General features: G+C 39.5%; 2 protein-coding genes across 7 annotated transcripts; one reads left to right on the top strand and one right to left on the bottom strand.

Moving 5' to 3' along the window:
- Positions 1-1,836: 1,836 nt before the first annotated feature.
- On the bottom strand, positions 1,837-4,308 carry LOC126781256 (translationally-controlled tumor protein homolog). Its single transcript, XM_050506150.1, has 3 exons — positions 4,160-4,308; positions 3,700-3,958; positions 1,837-2,248 (listed from the first exon to the last, which is right to left on the bottom strand). Exons 1-3 carry the CDS (start codon positions 4,185-4,187, stop codon positions 2,017-2,019), a joined length of 519 nt encoding a protein of 172 aa, XP_050362107.1. The 5' UTR covers positions 4,188-4,308; the 3' UTR covers positions 1,837-2,016.
- A 339-nt stretch (positions 4,309-4,647) lies between these two features.
- Positions 4,648-23,441, top strand: LOC126781203 (zinc finger protein 184-like). 6 transcript variants are annotated; one of them, XM_050506064.1, is made up of 18 exons: positions 4,648-4,802; positions 5,287-5,385; positions 5,668-5,776; positions 6,091-6,335; positions 6,727-6,898; positions 7,331-7,452; positions 7,580-7,808; positions 8,016-8,140; positions 12,096-12,236; positions 12,827-12,982; positions 13,067-13,211; positions 13,475-13,661; positions 14,284-14,347; positions 14,600-14,800; positions 16,328-16,576; positions 16,738-16,827; positions 17,531-17,590; positions 22,108-23,440. In XM_050506064.1, exons 1-18 carry the CDS (start codon positions 4,668-4,670, stop codon positions 22,201-22,203), a joined length of 2,625 nt encoding a protein of 874 aa, XP_050362021.1. In that variant the 5' UTR covers positions 4,648-4,667; the 3' UTR covers positions 22,204-23,440. The 6 variants fall into 6 exon arrangements, with proteins under 6 accessions (XP_050362021.1, XP_050362018.1, XP_050362022.1 ...); XM_050506061.1 differs by having other exon boundaries at positions 13,475-13,745; XM_050506065.1 differs by having other exon boundaries at positions 14,603-14,800; positions 22,108-23,439.
- The last annotated feature ends 548 nt before the right edge of the window (positions 23,442-23,989 follow it).

Genomic DNA, 23,989 nt, shown 5'->3' with positions numbered 1-23,989 from the left:
CATTACAAAGTACAAACACAAATCGTACAATAGTGACTGGCATTTGCAAAACAAAATTTGATTATTAGCGGTCGGTGGAATCTCACCCGAATTTATACCAAGGGAGATTTCCCCATTAAAATGAGTTGTTTTTAATACTATCTTGGGCTTCAATAAGTCGTTCGAACTTCGAAAATTATGTCAAATGTCTTACATTCATACTGAATACTCGGAATAAAGCATATTAATTAACAAACTTTCCTTTAAAATTATAAATTATTATCATCAAAATAAAGTGTAATATAACCATTACGAACTATTTTTGGTAACCATAAATTAAAGTCCCAATGAGAGCTGTCGTTTCTGGACTCACCAATTGACGCTACTAGCGAGTAAGATCCTATCCACAGGTCCTGTCGCTGTTCTAAAAAAATGTTTTTTAGTACTGCAGGTCTCAGGCACAATTCATAAATAATGAGTCGATATCCTAGACCAAAGATTAAACCTTTTTTCTCCTGTTTGTTAACAAGATGTTTTTTTTATTATTAATGAGCTAGTGTAATAAAAAAATGTTTAAATGAGAATTAAAAAAAAGTCGCTACATGCACATTTATATTATATTTTAATCATATTTTCAATGAGAATTATGGAATTTCAGCCATTACAAATATTAGTAGATTTTGTACTGCAATGTAACCCTATTTATAATTAATAAATGTATTTTAATATAATATCTCGTATACGTTTAAATAATTATGGATAGTCGCGCAGAACCTTCCTGTCCAAAAATACAGAAAATGAGATGTAATTATTCATGAAATGATATTAAAGAATTATGGGGTGATAGTGAAGATGATTATGATCCCGCGGGTGAGTGTTCCTCAGAGGAGGAACCTGAAGAGGAGCAGAACCTACAAGAAATGCCATTGGCACAAGATGATGTTATCATACGTCCACGGGGATTATCATTCAGATCACCACCGCTGCCTTTGCCCTTGTCTTCGTACTACAATTTTCAAGTTGAAATAAACGCCCAATATGTTACCTTACAACTCATTATGAGGATAGAAACCATTCTATCCTTATAATGAGTTGTAAAGTTCGGGAAGTCGCAAACAAACGAGGACAAATCACTCAAAAACCGGAAGCTATAGCAAAAGCTAAAATAGCGTACTGATACACCCTGGTACTGGACACTGCGTAATATGGTTTGATAATGACCATACAGAATTATAATTTTGATATATTTGTAATATTTTCATTAAATTGATTATTTGATTATGCTACAAAGTTACTAGCCAAAATAATGGAATAGTGCCTATTTTCGTTTTTGTAAGTTTAAGTTAATTCCTTTTTAACCAAATATTATAAGAAATAAGAAAATAAATAAATTTGATTAATGTTACCTTTATAATCAATTTTTGTCACCAAAAATTGACAACACGGCGTGTTCGGCAATGAGTGGAAATTTCATCCTTGGTGCAGAGCACGCACCATTTATTTATTTTTTTATAAGCTTCTCATGTCTTTGTATTGTTAAATAAGCACATGACTATTATATTTTAAGTTTTTAAGCAAAAAAAATTAAAATATAATAGCTATGCTTATTTTTTTATAATAAAAGCTATGGCACATATTTCATAACAAGAGTATAAAATTATATCCTTCAAACCCAACCTTACTGATACTTTAAATTAAACATTAAAAGAAATTGTATTTGTTTATATGATTACTGTTGACAAATAAAAACACCATTTAGATCTATTTAGTAAACTCTTAGTAGTAACCACTCTTTTTATGCTTCATTATATCATTTTATGTTAAATTCAGGTCAAGAAAATAAATAATATTCATACAGCTTGTTAAATTATTTAATATCCAACGTTATTTCTTTACAAAAAAGTTCAGCCTTTGATGGGGAGTAGCCGAAGCCGATTACTGCTGAGCGGACATGATTCAGTAAATAAATAAAAAATGGTATTAATTAGGCTCTGGTGTTTGGAATATTATGTATTAATATCACTTATGCAGATATATTTAGAATTTCTCTTCTTCTAGTCCATGCTTGAAGAACATCATGATGGGGGTGGACACATCACCAATATCCCTGTATTCCAACATGGCCACCATGCCATCACAGTCCATAGATTCACCAGTGAAGAACTGGAGATCCTTAAACCTACTAAGGATGTCTTTCATTACTTTGTTCATATTTGTTTTGAAAATTTCTACTTGGTCGGGAGATTTCTCTTCCAATTTTGCAACTAATCTGAAAGAAGGAATAGAATATATTGTAGATAATACTATAAAATTTTAGTAAATGATAATTTTTTCCATTCATAGATCCTAAAAATAAGGTTCATAGACTCACAAGCTGCTAAATAGTTGATATTATTTATTAAAAATTAGCTTTATTTTATTCAAAGCTATTCATTCAAAGCTATTTCTAGGAAGTCATAAAAGTCATTTACAAATAAAATTTGTGTCAGCCTTATTTCATGAACAAACACTATGAAAATGAATGTTTTTTCACTAAAGTTTTTTGCTCTTGCACCATACGCTCCAGAGGTTGACATTAAAAATCAACCCCTGGTATTAGGTTGTGCGAAATACATTGAGTTAATAAAAGTTATAAGAGAAAAATTGCTTTTTTGTTATTATAGAAAACACACTCGAGATCACAAATACTACTACCACAAACTAGGACCAATCAATAATAGTGACTACTCATATAGACAGAAAAAAGGAAAAAATTACTAGAGGCCATTATCTGGTAGGTGAGAAGTATATACTATAACTTTGGGTCCACTAAAGAATCAGTAGTGCTTTTCTGTAAGAACTCACTTCATTACTTCACCTGTGAAACGTTGACAACCAACTTATGGTACTATACTATTTTGATGCATGGATTCTTGAAATGTTATAATTATTATGGCCAATGTCCTATGTCACATTCTGACATATCATGATCAATATCTGAGGTGAGCTTCGAGTTTGGTCTTACAGAATACAATATCAAATCTCCAAATTAAACATAATGAATCACAGAACTGATATTAGCAGCAGATGTCTCTATGATTAATTAAGTTAATCTATTTTCTTATTGTTTTAACTAAAACTAAGCAAAGCAATTACAAATATACTGATTTGAATTTCAAAAAACACAAATTTCATGAAAAAAAGTGGCTATGAAGTTCGCTCATACTCAAACATATGTTACACAAATTTTCTTTGAATTGGGTGTGGCAATTTTACGAACTATTTGGATCAATATCACAATTAATAAAGATGATACGGTCTTGTAATGGAGGTTAGATAATAAATACCAAATTTTTAAAATTTAGATATAACCTAATATTTTAACTTTTTTAAATTTAGTAACATTACTTTTTATTTTATAAGAAAATCTGTTATGCTTTATTTGAGTTTTTCTTTGTTTGAGTTAAGAGAATGTCCATTTACCATACTTATGACACTGACATTGTCAGAGGCCATTTTTGTTTTCAAGATAAGGATTTTACTATCTTAACACATTTGCATTTAAATAAACAAAGCAAAACTTAGACTGCCAGTTATAATAGATATTGATTCACTGCCCAGCAAATTGCGCTTTAATGAAAGGAACAAAGCAAAGACACCATACTAATTTAACTTTGTATCAATATTAGTCATAAAACTATATAAATATGACCACGCATTTAGAAACACTTAGTCACTCACTTTTTCATGTAGTCTTTAAGGTACAATGTGAAAGATTTCTTGTCACCGAAGGCGTAGCACTCTACAAGCCTATGGTTGAGAACAATATCTACACCACTCTCGGTTGCAGAATCTGTTCCTTCGTCCGCTTCTTCAGCCGAGGGATTGAATCCCTCGATCCTGACATCGCCCTGGGTTCTGGTTTCCAATTTACCGGTGACTTCATAGATAACTTCATCAACCAGTTTTATTTTGTACGTGTCCGAGAACATCTCGTCACCTGAAATATTAACATAAATATATTAGCTCTAAACATATTGAACAAAAATACGATCAAATAGATTGTCGATGTGGCATATACACATGAAAAATTAAGCGAAGAAACATAAAATCTCCTAAACGTCAAACTCATAACAATGATACACGATTTTAATAAATAATAACTTGAAATTGTCAAAATAAATGAAACAAATTTGTTTACCGGTAATAATATCCTTATAGATTCTCATTTTGTAGGATTACGGGCGATTAAAAATAATAAAAACCGAAACTACGGCTTCTTGCCCCAGGAACAAAACCGGAAAGGGCTTTGAAAGAAAGAAAGGAGGCGATGTTGCCATATTAAAAATGTCAAAGGTCGTATCTAATAATAAATTATATTAAGTAATATAATTCATAACATTTTAAATAATATAAAATAACAACTTAATAAAAACGCCTTTATTATTTATTAGAAAAACTTCATTTAATTATCATTACTTAACATAATATTATTGGCTATATCATAGTACACAAATTTTATAAAACATTTGTAGTAATAAAACCAATATTTAATAATTACTGCTAGTTGAAAATTACCTAAAGATTCTATTACTTTTTTTAACGCAAAGGACACCTAATAATTTTTTTGAGACGAATAGATATGACAAATACTTAGATATAATTGGTCCGGAAGTAGATGGCGTGCGTTGCTGCTAAATGGTGCAAAGATGGAAGTGTTTCTTTATAATTCTACAGTTTGTAGATTATGTGGTGAAGAAAATGATAACGGAACTTTATTATATTCTAGCGAAGAAAATAATCAAAACTTAAGTGAAATCATAAACTCCTATTTACCTTTAAAGGTAAAGTAGACACCCATAAAATTGTGATTGTTTTGACTTCCAACTTCTTCAATATGGCTAGCCTATAAGCTTAAAATTTATCATTTCACATCTTTATTTTTCGTAACAATATTTTCTTATGAAATTAAAACCTGCAAATATTTTAGGAGAATTTCCTTTGATATTTATCTTTTTGTGCTGTAGATACAGTGAACATTTGTATAGTTAAATAAAATAATAAGTCTTGTAGTATTTCACGTATATTTGTAATGGCTGGCGCCATAATTTAACGAATTTGACATAATTTATAGTAAATTCCTAAATAAAATTCGCAGTGTAAAAAAGCCAAAAAAAAACTAAAGAATAAATGTAATGTTGTTTATATTTCAGTTTTCAAAAATTCTATACTATCATCTATAAACATAAAAAAATATATACACTTATTTATAATATTGTTGATTGTGTACAGTTGTCAGTTATAATATAGTATATCATTTTTATACAGGTATCAGATGATGGTGAACTTCCTAGGACTATTTGTCCTGGCTGCACTATTCAGCTGGAAGCCTCAGTTGAATTTTTAAACTTAATCATTAATGGACAGGTGAATAACAATAATATTTTAAAATGCAATATAAAATTATCAATTCAACTGGTACTCCAGTTTCACTTTGCCAGTATTTTGGTTACTCCACCACTGTAATTCTTTCATATTTTTTTGTATATATTGAGCAACTATTTTTATGTTAATTTAGCAGTTATATAAAACTAGGTATAATTAAGTAGGTATATAATAAGTTTCATCATTTAATATTTCTAAACTAAAATGATGAAACTGAAATGAACTAAACGTCATTAATAATATTCTAAATACAATTTTTTACAGAAAATAATAAGAGAATTATATCAACGAGAAAGGGAATATAAGAAAAATATTTTAAACACATCAAGTACGGACACACCAGATATTATATCTGAAAAAATCATTTATGAAAGTAAGTCACATTCACAGTTCAAAATCTTATAATATAAAAAATTATTATATTCTTTATTTTGTGGGATCTTGGCCTTTAGTATATTATATACCTATATAAAATAATTAGATATAAAAGCCATTACTTAAAAAAGGACAAATAATTATATACAAATCAATATTAAAAGCAGCTAATGTATCATGACATAATCATGACAGTATAGATTAGTAGAAGAATGCAGAAGAAGCAGCTTTTCATTGGGTTTTTTTTCATCCCTATTGCAATCATTCATTCAATTGTTAAATCAACTTAAAAAATAAACTTTGATGTTTCAGTTAACACTAGTGATGGAGTATACCAGGTCGAACATCCTATTTCCCTGCAAGTGGCCGGACTTGAAAAACCAAAACGAAAACGAGGTAGACCGCCTAAGAAACCTAAGAGTCCCGAAGAAATTGCACAAGAAGCAGCAGTCAAAGAACAGCAAGAAGTTAGCAGCAAGACTGATGAAAAAGAGGAGGAGGAACCATCTGGTAAGAGGAGAAGAAAGGCACCAACTAGGTTTAAGGAAGCTGTTCAGGTAATATTTTTTTAAAATTAATAAACTTGAAATAATTTTCACTACTGCAATATAAATAATACAGTTCTTTAGTCATATACCTACATAATAATTTTATTTTAAATTAGACTTGACCACCTGATTAACTTTAAATCTGTCACAGCTACTTCTTCCCTGACAGAAATGCTCACTAAGAACAGATTTTGCGCAAAGCCTATCCAAAATACATTTTTGTTCTTATTTACCTGAGCAAAGCCGGGATGATTAACTTGTAGTGTATATATATAATTAAATAATAGAATAATGTTTTTTTTTATTAGAAATATGTCGTAATTAAATGGAAATTGGGATATAATATATGTAGATTAAATTAAGATATTTAAATAGTTATAATAATTTTAATTTTTTACAGGGTAAAGAACTGGAAAGAATATTCATAGAGGTTGGGGTGATAGAAGGGGAAGAGGCCGAGAAGAAACCTAAAGCTGACACTGTTCCTAAAGAACCAGAGGTTATTGGACATTTAGAAGATTCTGGAGAGCTTGTCGTCGTTGTTAAGGGCAAAGGAAGAGGGAGGCCCAAAGGTGTGTGATAAAATTTGTAAACGATATTGTGTTAAATACATATTCACCATCTGAAATATTATTCTTATCAATTTTAGTCAAAATTCTATGAAAGTCCATTTACCCATAGAATTGACCAAAAGACTTATCTCCAGATAGAAGTTCAGAAGCCATACACTTCTGAACTTAATTTCATACACTGGATAGATATTTGTTACATTTATGTAGTTTCAATCCATTTTCCAAATTTCACGAAAATTTTATATATGATAAAACGACTCCAAAACAATTACTGTAGCCGACTAAGTAAATTTAGCAGTTGTTTATTTAACAGAAGAGAAATATATTGGTAGGTTATCTAATCAGGACTTTTGGAAACGCCTGAATAACAATAAGTTCTACAATACAAATTGGTTAGGAGGTATGGAGGTGTTAGTGCAGTGCGTGTCGCAGGTCGCACGCGGCAGACGCGCGAGCAGTGCGCGGTGTGCGGCGCGCAGTTCTCGTCGCGCGGGCGCTACATGTCGCACGTGGCGGCGCACGGACACGCGCTGCAGCAGCGCCGCCACACGGAGGTGGGCCGCTCTTGGAACTTTTCTTTTTACTACTTCAAATGCTTGATGCGTTATGTGGATCATCTGCAATTAACGACATTCGTACGATGTCAATTTAAACGACCAATGAGTTAATTAAAACTTTTAGCCCGAAAACACCGACCCGGTAAATGAAACAGAAATAACTGCAGAAAACGCCGAGGCGGCTCCAGTTAACAAACCGGAGGATGACGTACAGAGTGAACCGGTTCCGCAAGCCCTGCCCGACTTGACGGATGCGAGCGAATATAAGGATAAAGCTGGGGAGAGTACAGATCCTCTTAAAGTTGAAGAAGAAGTAGATGTTGTCGGAGAAGATCCAAATGATAAAAATAGTGGTGAGCCTCGTTTAGTGACTAATATCATTGCCTGTCCACTGTATTGTAATGTCGACGGTCAAGGGTCAGAAGTTATAAGTTTAGGGTCGATACTATTAAAAATCTAAAATCTTACGATCATTTATTATATTTTTGCATATTTTATAATTAAAGTCTCGTGCAAATATTACGAGTATGTTATGTAAGATATAATTTGATCACTTTCAGAAACTGTTAGTGAAGCTTCTGAGGATGAAATCGAAGTACAAACCGAAAAAGGAAAAGTTAAATTAAAATGCAATCACTGTGATAAACTGTTCAGCAATAGGCAGAGCAAGTCATTACATATCAAGGTAAAGAAAATTCTATACATTTCTAGATTCCTTTTTTTTACATGAAACTATTAACATTTCTATTTATATTCTTTTTATATTGAGACTAAATTATGCGATACAATATTAGATTGTATAACACATGCGAGACACTAAATATCATGTTTACATATAACCGATTTCAATAGCAGGAGAAGTAAAGATAAATAATAATAAGTTAAATAAATAAAATTAAAGTGAGTATCAATCAGTACCTAAGTGGAATAGTGCTTTATTATAAATAAATATGCAATAGTCAAGGACTGTTAGGTTAGTTTAGGTTAGCTTGTTACATGCAGTACCTCAGGGAGGATCGCTGACACAGCACATAGCCGCGAAGTCGCCGCCGCGAGTCAGCTCAGCACGTACCACCTAAATCAATCTAATAGATCAGCATTTTTATCACTATATATTAGGATGGAATAATTATATGTTGCCGTGGAGTACCGGCTTAGAATAGTACTCCCCCAATCTCATCCCGTGGGTGTCGTAAGAGGCGACTGAAGGACGGGGAAAAGGGGGGATGGGCAGCAGCGTCCCCCCCCCATATACATCTTACCCCCCTACTGCGCTCGCCAACACGCCTGCCCAGCGCGGCGAGTATGGGCAAACCCTCCTTAATGGCAGATGCGCCCAAAAATATGGCCCCCAGTTATCGGCAAGCCCGCTAGGCCCGACCAAGGTAGCGGTCGCGGTATCGGCAGGGCAGGGGGTGCTAAGAATCCGGTTCACGGCAGGCTACCGTATAAAACGACTGCACATGGCAACGTACAATGGACGCTCGATGAGGCTGGACCATCACCTCGCCGAATTAGAAGTAGAGTTAAGTCATATAAACTGGCATATACTGGGGTTATCTGAAGTCCGAAGACAGAGGGAGGACACGATAACTCTAGAGTCCGGTAACTTACTCTACTTCCGCGAAGGTGATAACCTCTCCCAGGATGGTGTCGGTTTTCTAGTCAAAAAGGATCTCATTAGCAGCATTGTGGAAATCAGTAGTGTGTCGAACCGGGTAGCGTACCTTGTCCTAAAACTTTCCGACAGGTACTCCCTGAAGGTCGACAGGTACTCTGATGATGTGGTCGAAGCGATGTACGAGGACATCGCAAAGGCCCTCAACGACACCTCGAAGGCCCACTACAATGTTGTTATGGGAGACTTTAATGCTAAAGTGGGAGTACAAGATAGCGGTGAATCGTAAGTCGGACCTTACGGCTTGGGCTGCAGAAATCACAGGGGGCAAATGCTAGTTAACTTTCTCGAAGCGCAGGGGCTCTTTTTGATGAATTCTTTCTTTCAAAAGAAGCCTCAGAGGAGGTGGACCTGGCGAAGCCCCGATAACGTGGCAAGGAACGAGATAGACTTTATCATTTCGAATAAAAGGCACATATTTAGAGATGATTCATTGATCACCAGGTTTAATACCGGAAGTGATCACCGCTTGGTTCGAGGCACTCTAAATATCGACTTCAAAGCCGAAAGATCGAAAATGATGAGGTCTACTCTCCGACCTACCATGCTCCAAGCTGCTCAAGGCTCCGAAAAGTTCTAAATGGAACTTCAAAATCAATTCACCGCGTTGGAAACCGTAAGCAGCATTGATGGGAAAATCGACACGCTGGTGAAAATACTGCAAAACACATCCCGCAAGTGTTTTCCGCCACAGAGAAGAGACAACGCACCAAAACTCTCTGCTGAGACACTCGAGCTCATGAGAAAACGACGAGAACTACCATCGTTTTTGTCAGATAAGGCTTTAAACCGAACAATAAAAACGCTGACGCGACGCGATCTCCGACGCTCCAATACCCGTGCCATCAAGGCTGCGATTGAGCAAAATCGGGGATCGAAAGTGTTCGCTCGCAAGTTTGGGAGGCCGCGTCTGACAAAACTTAAAACTGAAAATGGTGGGGTCGTTACCTCTAGGCCTGAGATTGTCGGAGAAGTAGAGAGGTTTTATGGGCAGTTGTTCTCTTCAAGATCGGATAAACCCGTGGGAATCAGTATTGATGACCAGCGCGCCCCTCTTATGCGCCATTTCTCCGAGGAGCTCCCGGTCATTGACCAAGGCGAGATTAGGGCGGCTCTAGAACAGCTTAAAAACAACAAAGCCCCGGGAGATGACGGAATCACAACAGAGTTGCTTAAGGCAGGCGAGTCTCCGGTCCTGAAAGAGCTAGCAAGCCTCTTTAATTCCGTCATCCAACATGGCAAGACCCCGGAAAGGTGGAGCGGGAGTGAGGTGGTACTGTTTTTCAAGAAAGGTGATAAAACCCTCTTGAAAAACTACAGACCAATAGACAATACTCCTGAGTCACGTGTATAAGCTGTTCTCAAGAGTCGTCACGAACCGTCTCGCCAGACGACTTGACGAGTTCGAGCCCCCAGAGCAAGCCGGCTTTCGATCAGGCTACAGCACCGTGGACCACATCTATACTGTTCGGCAGATTGTGCAGAAGACAGAAGAGTACAATCAGCCGCTGTGTATGGCATTTGTGGACTACGAGAAAGCCTTCGACTCCATCGGAACCTGGGAAGTGCTTGACTCATTGCAGAGATGTCATATCGACTGGAGATATATCGAGGTACTGAGATGTCTATACAACGCCGCTACAATGACTGTCCACATCCAGGACTGTAAGGCGAAGGCGATCCAACTGCGCAGAGGGGTGAGACAGGGGGATGTAATATCCCCGAAACTGTTCACCAACGCGTTGGAAGACGTTTTCAAGACGCTGGATTGGACTGAGTATGGAGTCAATGTAAACGGCGAGTACATCTCACACCTTCGATTTGCCGACGATATCGTCATCATAGCAGAGTCGCTGGAACAACTCACCGAAATGCTGCGTAGCCTAGGCGAGTCTTCCCGGTGTGTCGGTCTCGGTATAAACTTGGACAAGACCAAGGTCATGTTCAATAGGCATGTCGTGCCGGGACCGATATACGTCGAGGGGAAACCTCTCGAAGTTGTTAGTGAATATACCTACCTAGGACAGATAATACAAGTTACCGACTAGTAACAGAACAAGTGAAGGAACAACTTCGAGAAGGAAGCCGATCGAAGAATTCGCTTGGGATGGGCAGCATTTGGCAACCTTCGTCAAGTCCTCAAGTCGTCTATACCGCAATGTTTGAAGACGAAAGTCTTCAACCAATGCGTCTTACCTGCCATGACATACGGTGCCGAAACGTGGACACTAACTGCGGGACTAGTCCACAAATTCAAAGTCGCTCAGCGTGCTATGGAGCGAGCTATGCTCGGAGCATCTTTGAAGGATAAGATCAGAAATGAGATTATCCGGAAAAGAACCGGAGTCACCGACATAGCTTGCAAAATTAGCAGGCTGAAGTGGCAGTGGGCTGGTCACGTATGTCGTAGGACCGATGGCCGTTGGAGCAGACGAGTCCTAGAGTGGAGACCGTGAATCGGCAAGCGCAGCGTAGGGCGCCCTCCAGCCAGGTGGACCGACGACCTTAAGAAGGTGGCGGGCACCAACTGGATGCGGAAGGCGGAGGACAGGGAGCTTTGGCGCACCTTGGGAGAGGCCTATGTTCAGCAGTGGACAACGATTGGCTGTTGATTGAATTATATGTATCATTCAATATGTGATCCAGTAACGATCAGTATTGTTTCATAGGATTAAGTTATATATATAAGGTAGGATTCAATATCTGCATCTAACATCGAGCAGTATTGTATCTTAGGATTAAGTTAAATATAATATTTAGTAATTAATTAAAGTGTTAATAAAAACTTTGGTTTTTCACAAATCCTCCGGCTATCGTAAACGTAATTAGCTGTAAGCAAATCACATGGAATATGTAAATTTAATATTTGTTTATGTTTAATCCTTCTTCGACTGGAACGGCATAGAAATGGTGTGTAAGAAAATAATTCTATTCTCGTGATCAAAATCACCCGCTCGCTCAGGCGGTGCACTTCGGCGTGAAGTCGTACGCGTGCACGGAGTGCGACGCGAGCTTTGCGTACCCGCAGTCGCTCGCCGTGCACCGCGTGTCGCACCGCCGCTTCCGGCCCACCGGCGGGTACGCCTGCGACCTCTGCGGGAAGGTACACGCTGACAGCGTTATGTTGTCTATTTTAAACGAAAAGATTTGATGTTCGAACTGAATATATAACACGTATTATTAATACGTGAAAAAAAGTACTTTTTTGTGAATATTTTAAGGTATTCGAACGGTATGTTAATGTTGTGTCACATCAGATACCACCACCTGAAGAATTTTTTCTTGTAAAATTTCATAGGATTAAAAAGAGCTTTTATATAATTTCTTGTATAAAAGTATAAAGTAAAAGCCTGTGAATGTCCCACTGCTGGGCTAAGACCTCCTCTCCTTTTTTTAGTAGAAGGTTTGGAGCTTATTCCACCACGCTGCTCCAATGTGAGTTGGTGGAATACACATGTGGCAGAATTTCAGTCAAATTGGACACATGCAGGTTTCCTCACGATGTTTTCCTCCACCGTCAAGCACGAGATGAATAATAAACACAAATTAAGCACATGAAAATTCAGTGATGCTTGCCCGGACTTGAACCAACGATCATCGGTTAACATTCACGCTTTCTAACCACTGGGCCATCTCGGCTTGTTAGGTATATGATATTATAATTTCTAATTTTGTCATTGACTTCGTATGCAGGTGCTGAACCACCCGTCGTCGGTCGTGTACCACAAGCAGGCGGAGCACGCGGCGCAGCGCTACGTGTGCGGCACCTGCGGGAAGCACTTCCGGCACAAGCAACTGTTGCAGCGGCACCAACTCGTGCACTCGCAGCTCAGGCCATTTACCTGCAAGGTTGGACCCGCTTGCTTGCATCGCATTTCGATACATTTAGTGCTTTTTAACATAATGTGACCAAAAATTCGATATTTGATTCAGACCTGTAACGCGACGTTCAAGACCAAAGCGAACTTGCTCAATCACCAACTCCTACATTCCGGAATCAAAAAGTTTTCGTGCGATATATGTAAGCAGAAATTCGCGCATAAGACAAGTCTCACGCTACACATGAGATGGCACACCGGTGAGTACATTTGTTTTCGAAAAAAATTAATATTGCTTAACCGAAACAATGACCAGTAGCTGAACTAACAATTGATATAAATATATTTTGTCTCTTTACGTAAATGATATACGTATTCTGGGACTTTTTAAATTTAGAATTCAATATAGATATCTAGACCCAAACTACTAAAATTTAAATAATAACAATATTATTACGTATTAATTAAATAATTACAATACGTATATATGTGACTAAGTGGCGACCCACGTGTCTGCCCACAGGAGTGAAACCGTTCTCGTGTGCGGTGTGCGGGAAGAGCTTCAGCCAGAAGGGCAACCTGTCGGAGCACGAACGCATCCACACGGGAGAGAAGCCGTACCAGTGCGCGCTGTGCCCGCGCCGCTTCACCACGTCGTCGCAGCACCGCCTGCACGCGCGCCGACACTCGCGCCGCGCCGCGCACGACCGGTACGTAACACGACACACGCCGTACCAGTGCGCGCAGCACCGCCTGCACGCGCGCCGACACTCGCGCCGCGCCGCGCACGACCGGTACGTAACACGACACACGCCGCACCAGTGCGCGCAGCACCGCCTGCACGCGCGCCGACACTCGCGCCGCGCCGCGCACGACCGGTACGTAACACGACACACGCCGCACCAGTGCGCGCAGCACCGCCTGCACGCGCGCCGACACTCGCGCCGCGCCGCGCACGACCGGTACGTAACACGACACACGCCGCACCAGTGCGCGCAGCACCGCCTGCACGCGCGCCGACACTCGCGCCGCGCCGCGCACGACCGGTACGTAACACGACACACGCCGCACCAGTGCGCGCAGCACCGCCTGCACGCGCGCCGACACTCGCGCCGCGCCGCGCACGACCGGTACGTAACACGACACACGCCGCACCAGTGCGCGCAGCACCGCCTGCACGCGCGCCGACACTCGCGCCGCGCCGCGCACGACCGGTACGTAACACGACACACGCCGTACCAGTGCGATCAGATTATTAGATAACCGTTATACAAATAAGCCTGTTCAATAATTACTACTTGCTAATTTTCTATGTACTCTATCCGATTGCAGGACTACGATTGTACGACGGGACGATGCCGGCGTCCGGCGCAGGCGTCTTCTTGCGAGAAGCAAGGTTTGTAATTAAGTAATAGTAAATAGTAAGTAGTCCGTATTAACCTGTATTTTTTCGTCGAGCGAACAAAATTACGTATTAATTTACTCCAATGTGCTACCAGACACTGAACTAGCTAACTCAGTTTTCAAACGGAACCAAACTACAAAATGTTTTTGGCGGTTCAATAATGCACAACGCCACTAATAAAATTCAATATATACAATAAAATAACGTCTAAATATATTTTTTTTGCCTTTTGGCCTGTTTCAGCAGAACCCGAAGCAAATAAGTCTACTCGTGAACGACAAGATCCAGCCCGAACCGCAGGTACAACTGCAGCAGACCCAGCATCAGGAGCTGCAGAAGCTGGAGGTGCACGAGGAGACAGAGACGGAGGAGAGAGTCATATATGTTGCTTATGATGCAGACGACTCCAACGCAACCGCCTTTCACATACTGGATCCGGAACAGGTGCAATTCTTTATATACTCTACTATAGAGTAAAATAAACATTTTATTCTTTGCGACTGTACACTGTGAGCATAAGCAGTCCAAGAAAGAAAGTATGTTGCAGAGAAAGCTGAACCGCATTTTCTCTATTATGGTAAATTGGGTCAGTGTATCTTGTGTTGTATACTTTTATGTCCTAACAGTTTAAACACTACTGGTGGTAGGGTAGGTACCACCTACTCATCAGATAGTCTACCGCAAAACAGCAGTACTTGGTATTGTTGTGTGCCGGTTTGAAGGGTGAGTGAGCCAGTGTAATTACAGGCACAAGGGACATAAAATCTTAGTTCCCAAGGTTGGTGGCGCATTGGATATGTAAGCGATGGTTGACATTACTTACAATGCCAATGTCTAAGAGCGTTGGTGACCACTTACCATCAGGTGGCCCATATGCTCGTCCGCCTTCCTATACTATAAAAAAACATATTTTGTTGATTTGGTATTAAATTAGTCTTTAAGGTAATTTCGAATATGTTGAATACACAATATATTAAAATATCCATGAATCATCTTTAAAAATGGTTTATTGAATAAAAAATGTTTTGAAAACATTGTAGAAAATATTTTGAATATCAGAGAAGTTCTTATTGGAATTTTGCAAGTAAAATTAATATTTTTAATATTTGTGTTTAAGAGCCGGTTGGCGTGGTTGGTAGATACTTGCCTTTCAGCACCTGCACTTTCATACGTAAAACTATTAATAAAAATGTCCATACCGAACTAAATTTTAATAGCAGCAAAAAATATGGGCGCCCCTGCACTCGAAGCGCGAGTCTCATTGTTTTGCCTAAAACTCGTACCAAGTTCGGTCAAACCGCAATAACATATGACGGTGCGCGTCTTTATAACAAGATACCCTCAGACATTAAAAATATTGACTCGTTCGATATATTCAAAGAGCGGCTGTCTCATGAAGAGTGGAATAAAAGTAATTTTTAAATCGTGGTGATGTTTTCTGTGTTATTTTCTCCATTGAAAAATGTAAGTACGACAACGAATGTCTCTATTTGTATTTAATTGTTTGTATTTTTTTCTTCAATTGTGTTCTCATGTAAGTGATGTAATTGTCTTTATGGGAATAAATAATTTTTAAACCTAAACCTTTCACGCCGAAGGTTGTGGGTTCGATTCCCACCCAGGACAGACATTTGAATGCATGAATATGTCCGTTTGTCCTGAGTTTGGGTGTAGTTATCTATATAAATATGTATGTACAAAAGAAAAGCAGTATATGTAGTATATCAGTTGTCTGGTTTCCATAGTACAAGCTCTGCTTAGTTTAGGATCAGATGGCCGTGTGTGAATAATGTCCCAGGATATTTATTATTTATTTAATATTATATGTAATAGTGGTGTATTATAAATAAAGATAAGTTTATCAATAACTGTTTGTAATGCATAATAAAGCAGAGCTATCAGCAAATCGTATAGAATATGTAAATTTAATATTTAGTCCTGCCATTGGCATATAGTAAAATTATTTTTCAGGCTGTCAACATAGAAGAGCACAAGGTGCTAACAACCTGTGAACTATATTCCGGTTCCTCACTCCTGGTACCGCAACAGCTCGAACAGCTGAAGGTGGAAATGGAGCCCGAGCAGCTAGAATTGGAGCACGAAGAGATGGAGCTAGATCACGAGGAGCTGCAGATGGAGCTGGAGCAAGAGGAAATGGTGGAGCAGATAGAAATGGCGAGGGAACATCTCATGCTTGAAGAGAAAAATATACCTGTAAATGTATATAGCTCTATTCTTCATTAGACTTGTTCCAAATGTCATTCCATGTCGAAAAAGCATTATTTATTTAACATAAAAACATTGTAATATAATATTATAGTTTTATATTTGAAAGTGAAAAATTTCTATGCCTAATCTATAACACGCGAATGGTAACTCAGGTGACGGACGAAGAAGGTAACCCGCTGCACTTCACAATGCAAGACGGCACGAAACTCGCCATCACATCCATCGACGGGAAATCTTTGCAGGTAATTTTCGATGCCGTTCAGGTAGTCTTATACCATCATCCACAATCGATTTATTTAAAATCCTCAATCGTGTTTTAACTGCATAATAAGGATTTGTCAAATTTACGTCCCCCTGACTCCAACATTCCCTTGCAATGCCTTTGCTGGTGTATTGGTCTTTAAAAATCTAGTAAATATTATTCATGATCTTAATAAACTTGATCTATTTTATTGTTTAGGTAAGTATAAAACGGATTATGTACTAAATTAAAATTATCGTTGACATTTACTCGAAATGGGACATATTTTTTATATGTATTTTTTATAGATTAAATTATTTAGCTATTAAAAAAAAACTTATAAGCTTAGGTCTTTGTTGCTGTCACAGACTAGACGCTTTTTTCGCACTTAATCAAAAACGCATGTCGTGTCTACATCAAGAGAAATGTAATCATTTAATTTTTTTGATTGTCATTTTGTTTTGTAGACCTATGAACATAAAATAAAAATAAAAAAAAAATAGAAATTTTTTTAAAGAAAAAGTTGGAAAGTTATCACATGTTATTTCCTGTACCCAAACTTTGTGGATGAGATTGCTTTTTATACAATTTTTTTTGACCAAATCACAGATTAAATCTTGTGTGAAACTTGACTGCTAATACGTTAGTTATGTCATGAAAATATATGTATGTAAACATTTTTTAATACTTATATTGCCTTACAGGTTATAACACAAGACGGACAAACTATTCCAGTTGAGATTAACGGGATCAACGAAGAAGAGGTAAGAATACTAATTTGATTACATATAATAAAAAAACATTATATTGGTTGTTATAGTTCTTATCGTTAATGTAACATTCAATCGTACTTATTTCCCAATTGTACATAATTATTTTCTTTTATAATTACTTATATTTTTGTTTTTATAGAATAGGTAGAGGCAGTTGATGGTAAGTGGTCACCAACGCCCTTAGACATTGGCATTGTAAGAAATGTTAACCATCGCTTATATCGCCCATGCGCCAACAACTTAAATACTAAGATGTTATGTCGAATGTGCCTGTAATTACACTGGCTCACTCACCCTTCAAACCGAAACACACCAATACCAAGTACTGTTGTTTTGCGGTAGATTATCTGATGTGTGGGTGGTACCTACCCAGACGAGCTTGCACAAAGCCCTACCTACCACCAGAAAAAAATTTATGTACGACGACGTATTCCTGATAACATCTCGCTTGGTGCGAACTTGATCAGCCGATATAGTAATATGATAATTAAAATAAAAAACCTATATATTTTTATTGCGCGGTGTTATCCGTGCAGTGACGGAGAAAGAATACATTTCACTGCCCCTCTCTTTCCCATGGGTGTCGTAAGAGGCGACTAAGGGATATCTGAGCGACCATCTGCTCATCTGGTGGTAGGATGCTAACATCCGCCTGGCTTGTTACCACCGTACGCATGGTGAAAAACTCGTGAAGTGGCTTGCAGCCGCGTTTCGAGGTCAGCCAGCGTACAGCCAGTGCCCGAGCGAGTAATGCCGCGATGGGTGTTGGTCCAGTGGAGACGGCTGTTGAACCAATGCCGGGGGAAACTGTATTGACCTGCCGGACAGGGAGACCCGAAGAAACGGCTGTTCCGCTGGCCGCCCGTGGCATAGTACAGGGGCCCGAGCGTGCCTAACCAGCTCTCGAGGCTGCCCCACCAGGCCACGCATAATCTCGGGGTGGACCGTCGTGCCGGTTGGTGACCGGAAGGTGGGGTCCCGGCGGCCACTTCCGGGGGGGTTCGGGGGCCCTTCCGTCCGGCGGATCAGTATATTTTCCTTTTTGGCAAACATTTGGGAAAACACGCCTCCATACTTTGCCCATCCCTATCGTGGCAATACGTCGCTCGCCTCACGTCTCTTTTCCTAATTTCCAAATGGTAGCGCAAATAAGAAATAACGGTCGTTCAGCGGTGCACACCCCCACCATACCCACGCTGTTTGAGGTCGAGTTCTCTAACATCCGAGGACTCCATGCTAACCTCAACGCTGTCCACCACCATCTCGAGACAGCACGGCCAGCAATGTTGTTTCTCACGGAGACGCAAATACTCCGCCCTGCCGACACCAGCTACCTTAACTATCCCGGCTACATGCTGGAAGAATCTTTTAAAGCGAAAGCCGGAGTATGCTTGTTCGTCAGGGCGGATGTTTGTTGTCACCGATTGCGCTGCTTGGAGGACCCCTCCTTCTCCATGTTGGTGGTACGTGTGGACCTGGTTCGTCAGAGTCGAGTCTACGTGTGCCTCTACAGATCCCACAATGGTGACTTGGAGACAAGCCGATTATTCGACCATCTTAGTCGGGTGGCAGATGCTGCGCAAGAGCAGTTTCCTAACGCGGAATTGGTGTTTTTGGGGGATTTTAATGCTCACCATGAATCATGGTTGAAATCCCTCAAAACTGACCATGCTGGAAGAACTGCTCATGCTTTTGCTCTCACACACGACTTGACCCAACTGGTTGATCAGCCCACCAGGATCCCGGACATTGATGGGCAAGCGCCTTCTCTACTGGATCTTCTGCTGACTTCTCACCCGGTGGAATATCAGGTTGTGGTTCAGGCTCCACTTGGTTCTTCGGATCACGGCCTTATATCTACCAAAGTGCCACAGGCCAAGCTGCCGCCATCAGCGGTATGCAAACGTCGCGTTTGGCACTATAAGTCGGCAGATTGGGACGGTATGCGCGATTACTATGCGTCAGTCCCTTGGAAGGAACGTTGCTTCAGTGGGAATGACCCGACAGCTAGTGCCGCTGCTGTTGCTGATGAGATCATGTTAGGAATGGAATACTACATTCCTAGCTCAGATCTCATCAATAGGGGTACGCGTAACCGTTGGTTCACGCGTGAATGTGCCGACGCTGTATCATCTAAGCAGGCGGCATATCGCGCGTGGATCAACGGCTGCATTAGCGGGGCATCTAACATTGACTCACTGAAAGCAAACTACAATAAAAATTCCAAGTCCTGTAGGAAGGCATACACGAGAGCGGATGCACAGCGCATTGTACAGATTGGTCATGACCTTATTTCGCATCCTAGGGGCTCCCGTAGCTTCTGGCGTCTGACCAAGTCTGTGCAAAACAATTTCTGCCAACCTTCGCTGCCACCGCTCAGAAATCCGGACGGATCGCTAGCTCACAGTCCGCAGGAGAAAGCCGACCTCCTGGCTAAACTCTTTGCCGACAACTCTGTGATCGATGATTGTAGTGCGCAGCCACCAACAATACCTTCATGTGGCCACACGATGCCTGACATCAAAATCAGGCAACGTGATGTGCGTGCGGAGCTGCAATCACTCGATATACGGAAAGCTAGCGGTCCCGATGGAATACCAGCATTACCATTGTGCTGAAGAAGTGCGCAGCGGAGCTGTCTCCTGTGTTAACGCGCCTGTTCCAACTTTCTCTCTCTTCGGGATGTGTGCCGGAGGCTTGGAGAAGAGCTAATGTGCAAGCGGTTCCCAAAAAAGGGGATCGGTCTGACCCGGCAAATTACCGGCCAATAGCTATCACCTCAGTACTTTGTAAGGTGATGGAACGGATTTTAAACAACCAACTGATCCATTACCTAGAAGATCACTGTCTAATTAATGATCGTCAGTACGGGTTTCGACCAAAACGGTCCACAGGTGATCTTCTAGCGTACGTAACGCACCTCTGGGGTGAAGCTATCGACAAGCATGGAGAATCGTTGGCTGTCAGCCTCGATATCTCCAAGGCTTTCGACAGGGTCTGGCACAGAAGTCTTCTCTCCAAGCTACCGGCATATGGTCTGCCTGCTCAGCTATGCACCTGGATTGCCAGCTTCCTACACAAGCGTAGCCTTCGTGTTTTAGTAGATGGTTGCGCTTCACAATTCTATGTAGTGAATGCTGGGGTCCCCCAGGGATCTGTGCTATCTCCCACACTCTTTCTTTTGCATATCAATGATATGCTCTCTCTTGGGAACATACATTGCTATGCAGATGATAGTACAGTGCATGGTGGATACCACGGACGCGCAGTGGCTGGGCGGGCGGAAACTGAGGAGAGGCGGGAGAATCTTGTCATTGAACTCGATAGGACATTAGAGCTCATCGCCAAATGGGGTTCTGATAATCTTGTTGAGTTTAATGCCAAGAAAACACAGGTGTGCGCTCTCACAGCGAAAAAGTCACCATTTTACCCTCATCCCTCCCTCTGTGGCACACCGCTGATGATACAAAGCAAAATCGCCATGCTGGGGATGGACGTTCGCTGCGACCTTAGTCCAAGGGATTACATCGAGGCTATTATAAAAACAGCTTCACGAAAACTCGGAGTTCTGAACAAGGTGCGGCGTTTTTTCACGCCACAACAACTGTGCCTGTTATACAAAACACAGGTACGGTCTTGCGTTGAATATTGCTCGCACCTTTGGGATGGCTCCGCTAAGTACCTAATGGAGGCCTTGGACCGTTTGCAGCGACGTGCAGTACGCATTATTAGCGACGTAAAGGTCACAAACACCCTTGAACCTTTACAATTGCGTCGCGAGATAGCAGCACTGAGCGCTTTCTATCGTCTGTATCACGGCGAGTGCTCTGAGGAATTATTCTCTCTAATTCCTGCTTCCCCCTTCCTTCTTAAGTCCACGCGAGCTGGTTCTCGATGTCACCGCCTAACTGTGACATCAATTCTATCGCGCACAAAGAAATTTGGCAACTCCTTTCTTTGCCGCACTACCAAAGAATGGAATTCCTTACCAGCTCACGTGTTCCCCTCCTCTTACAACCCGGGTTCCTTCAAACGAGGCGTGAAGAGGCATCTTGCGGGCCGGCATGGCGGGGACGGCTAGTACAGAACATTCTTACCGACTGTACTGGCCGTCGTCGCGTTTGGACTCTACTACCACTTACCATCAGGTGGAGTGGAGTCATTTGCCATCCCGGGGCATATAAAAAAAAAAAAAAAATTCTTCATTCTGTCTCAGATTATGGTTCATTGATCCTCCAAGTAATATACTAGAGTAAGTGATTCTAGATTAGTATATAACCTTCATCATTCGCACTGCGAAACTATGGAATGCTTTGCCCGAGTCCGTATTTCCTGATAGGTACAATGTTGCTGTCTTAAAATCCAGAGTAAGCAGGTTTCTTACAGGCAAGCGTGCTACATCCTAGACCGTGTCGATGCTTAACATCAGGCAAGTCAACGGTCAAACGCTGGCTTATTAATTGTAAAAAAAAAACCTGTGACCATATAGTGCTATTTCTTGTCCGCAGGAGGCGATGAGTCCGGACACCGTCGTGCATCATCTCAACATACAGAAAGTCGAAGCCAACTCATCACCCGTCACGCACTATTACACTATTGTTTAGATACATATTTGCGTCCAATCACTTAAATATAATTTGCTTTAACCGTAAACGTACGTTACCTTCATATTGAATAGCCATTTTCTAATGTAGAAAAAGGATGCATCGATATTTTTTTAAACGATGATCTAAGTTTAAACTATTTAAGACCAACCATAGTTAGGTATAAGAGTTTTTCAAATTTTCAATACATATGGTGTAAGTAGTTATATTTAATGACATTAACAGTGAGATATTATATTATATTTTTATTAATCTTGCTTAAAGTATTACTGTAAGCAAGATTTACAAGCGGTCTCTGGTTATAGAAAATTTAGCAAATAAGCTGGTATTCAACCAAATGTAATGTTAATAATCATCAAAAACTACACTACACTCGAAAATAACATGTAATTATCATTTTATTATTAAAACATACCATAGCTAGGATATTGTTTCCAATGCAAAAAAAAAAGCTAGTTAAAGCTAGTAAAGCTGTCTAACAAATTGACTAAAATTCAGCTAATTAAATATGTTCAGAACGCTTTTATACGGAGAAATGTTTCTGTTGCTCGATCAATATTAAATGTTTGATTAGCTACTCAGAAACCGATAATTATTCTTCTATTAATTAATGTATCTTGTGTTTAATGAGTGGTTCTTTGTAACACAGCACCAGGCTGGGCCTCTGGTTAAATTGCTCAAATGAATGCCAACCAAGTAGATTTGATTTAGTATAGTAGGGGTAAAACTGATTGTGTAACTGTCTTGTAGACCACTCCTGATTATTATTTCCAAAAAATTATTATTTTTTTGTGTTTTAATCGTAAGAGTAAAGTATTATTGATTTATTAAGTATTGTTACAATTAAACGCCCTTTATATAATTTATAAGACACCGCGGTTGTAACAGTATTATACTTTTAATAAACAACATTTCGGGATATTGCAATGCGTGAATGAGAAAGTCCCTTTAATTTCTCGTAGATTTTTTTTATGAATAACTTGTAAATTAATTGTTTTTACATTCCTTGTTAGTGTCAAGTTACAAATTGCATTTTTAATATTTTAAAATGAAACATTTAAATTTTAATTAATACAATAAAAAATGGTGTTTTGAATGAATGTTATTGATATTATTTAAATAATTTCGCCGTCTCGAAATTTAATTTAATCCCAATGAATAATGTATCGTTTAATCCCGATAAATATTTATAAATATACTAAGTGTAATGTGAATGTGATTACCGATAATAGGAATACTCAGATTTTAGTTGCATATTTAAATTATGGATGTATATAAATGAGAATTATAATGTAATTTATAAAATTTGTTTCATTACTATTCTTTCGCACTATTTAAAATAAAGCAAAACATTTTAGTATCTTTTAAATGAGGCCATATAACACCTTAATACACACATACCCCAATTGCTCCTCTGAGGAAGATTTTGAAGTTTCCTTTTGATTGGTACCGTCGTATGTAGGATCTCATTAAAAGTATATACAAGGTTATTCGTAAAAACATAAATAACCTCGCAGGATCATGTTACTAAACATCATAAAAAACAACTTCTATTCGATGACTATTTGTAAGTGGAATATAGGAGCCGAGGGTGATTTATCTTCGTATTATGAGCAATAGCGAATTGAGGCTTCTATCACTTGGAACCGTTTGGTAAGATTCATATACCTTGTTTGAATCGTTGCTGTGGATTAGAGATGGGTTTCACTCACTTTTAGCCTAACTCAAATACTATAAGTGGATAAACTTATGAGTCGTCGCGTCGATAAACGATCGCCTCGCTACG

Source organism: Nymphalis io, chromosome 3 (genome assembly GCF_905147045.1).
Source record: "Nymphalis io chromosome 3, ilAglIoxx1.1, whole genome shotgun sequence".
Taxonomy (NCBI): Eukaryota; Metazoa; Arthropoda; class Insecta; order Lepidoptera; family Nymphalidae; genus Nymphalis; species Nymphalis io.
This window is presented reverse-complemented; position numbering and strand designations above follow the sequence as displayed.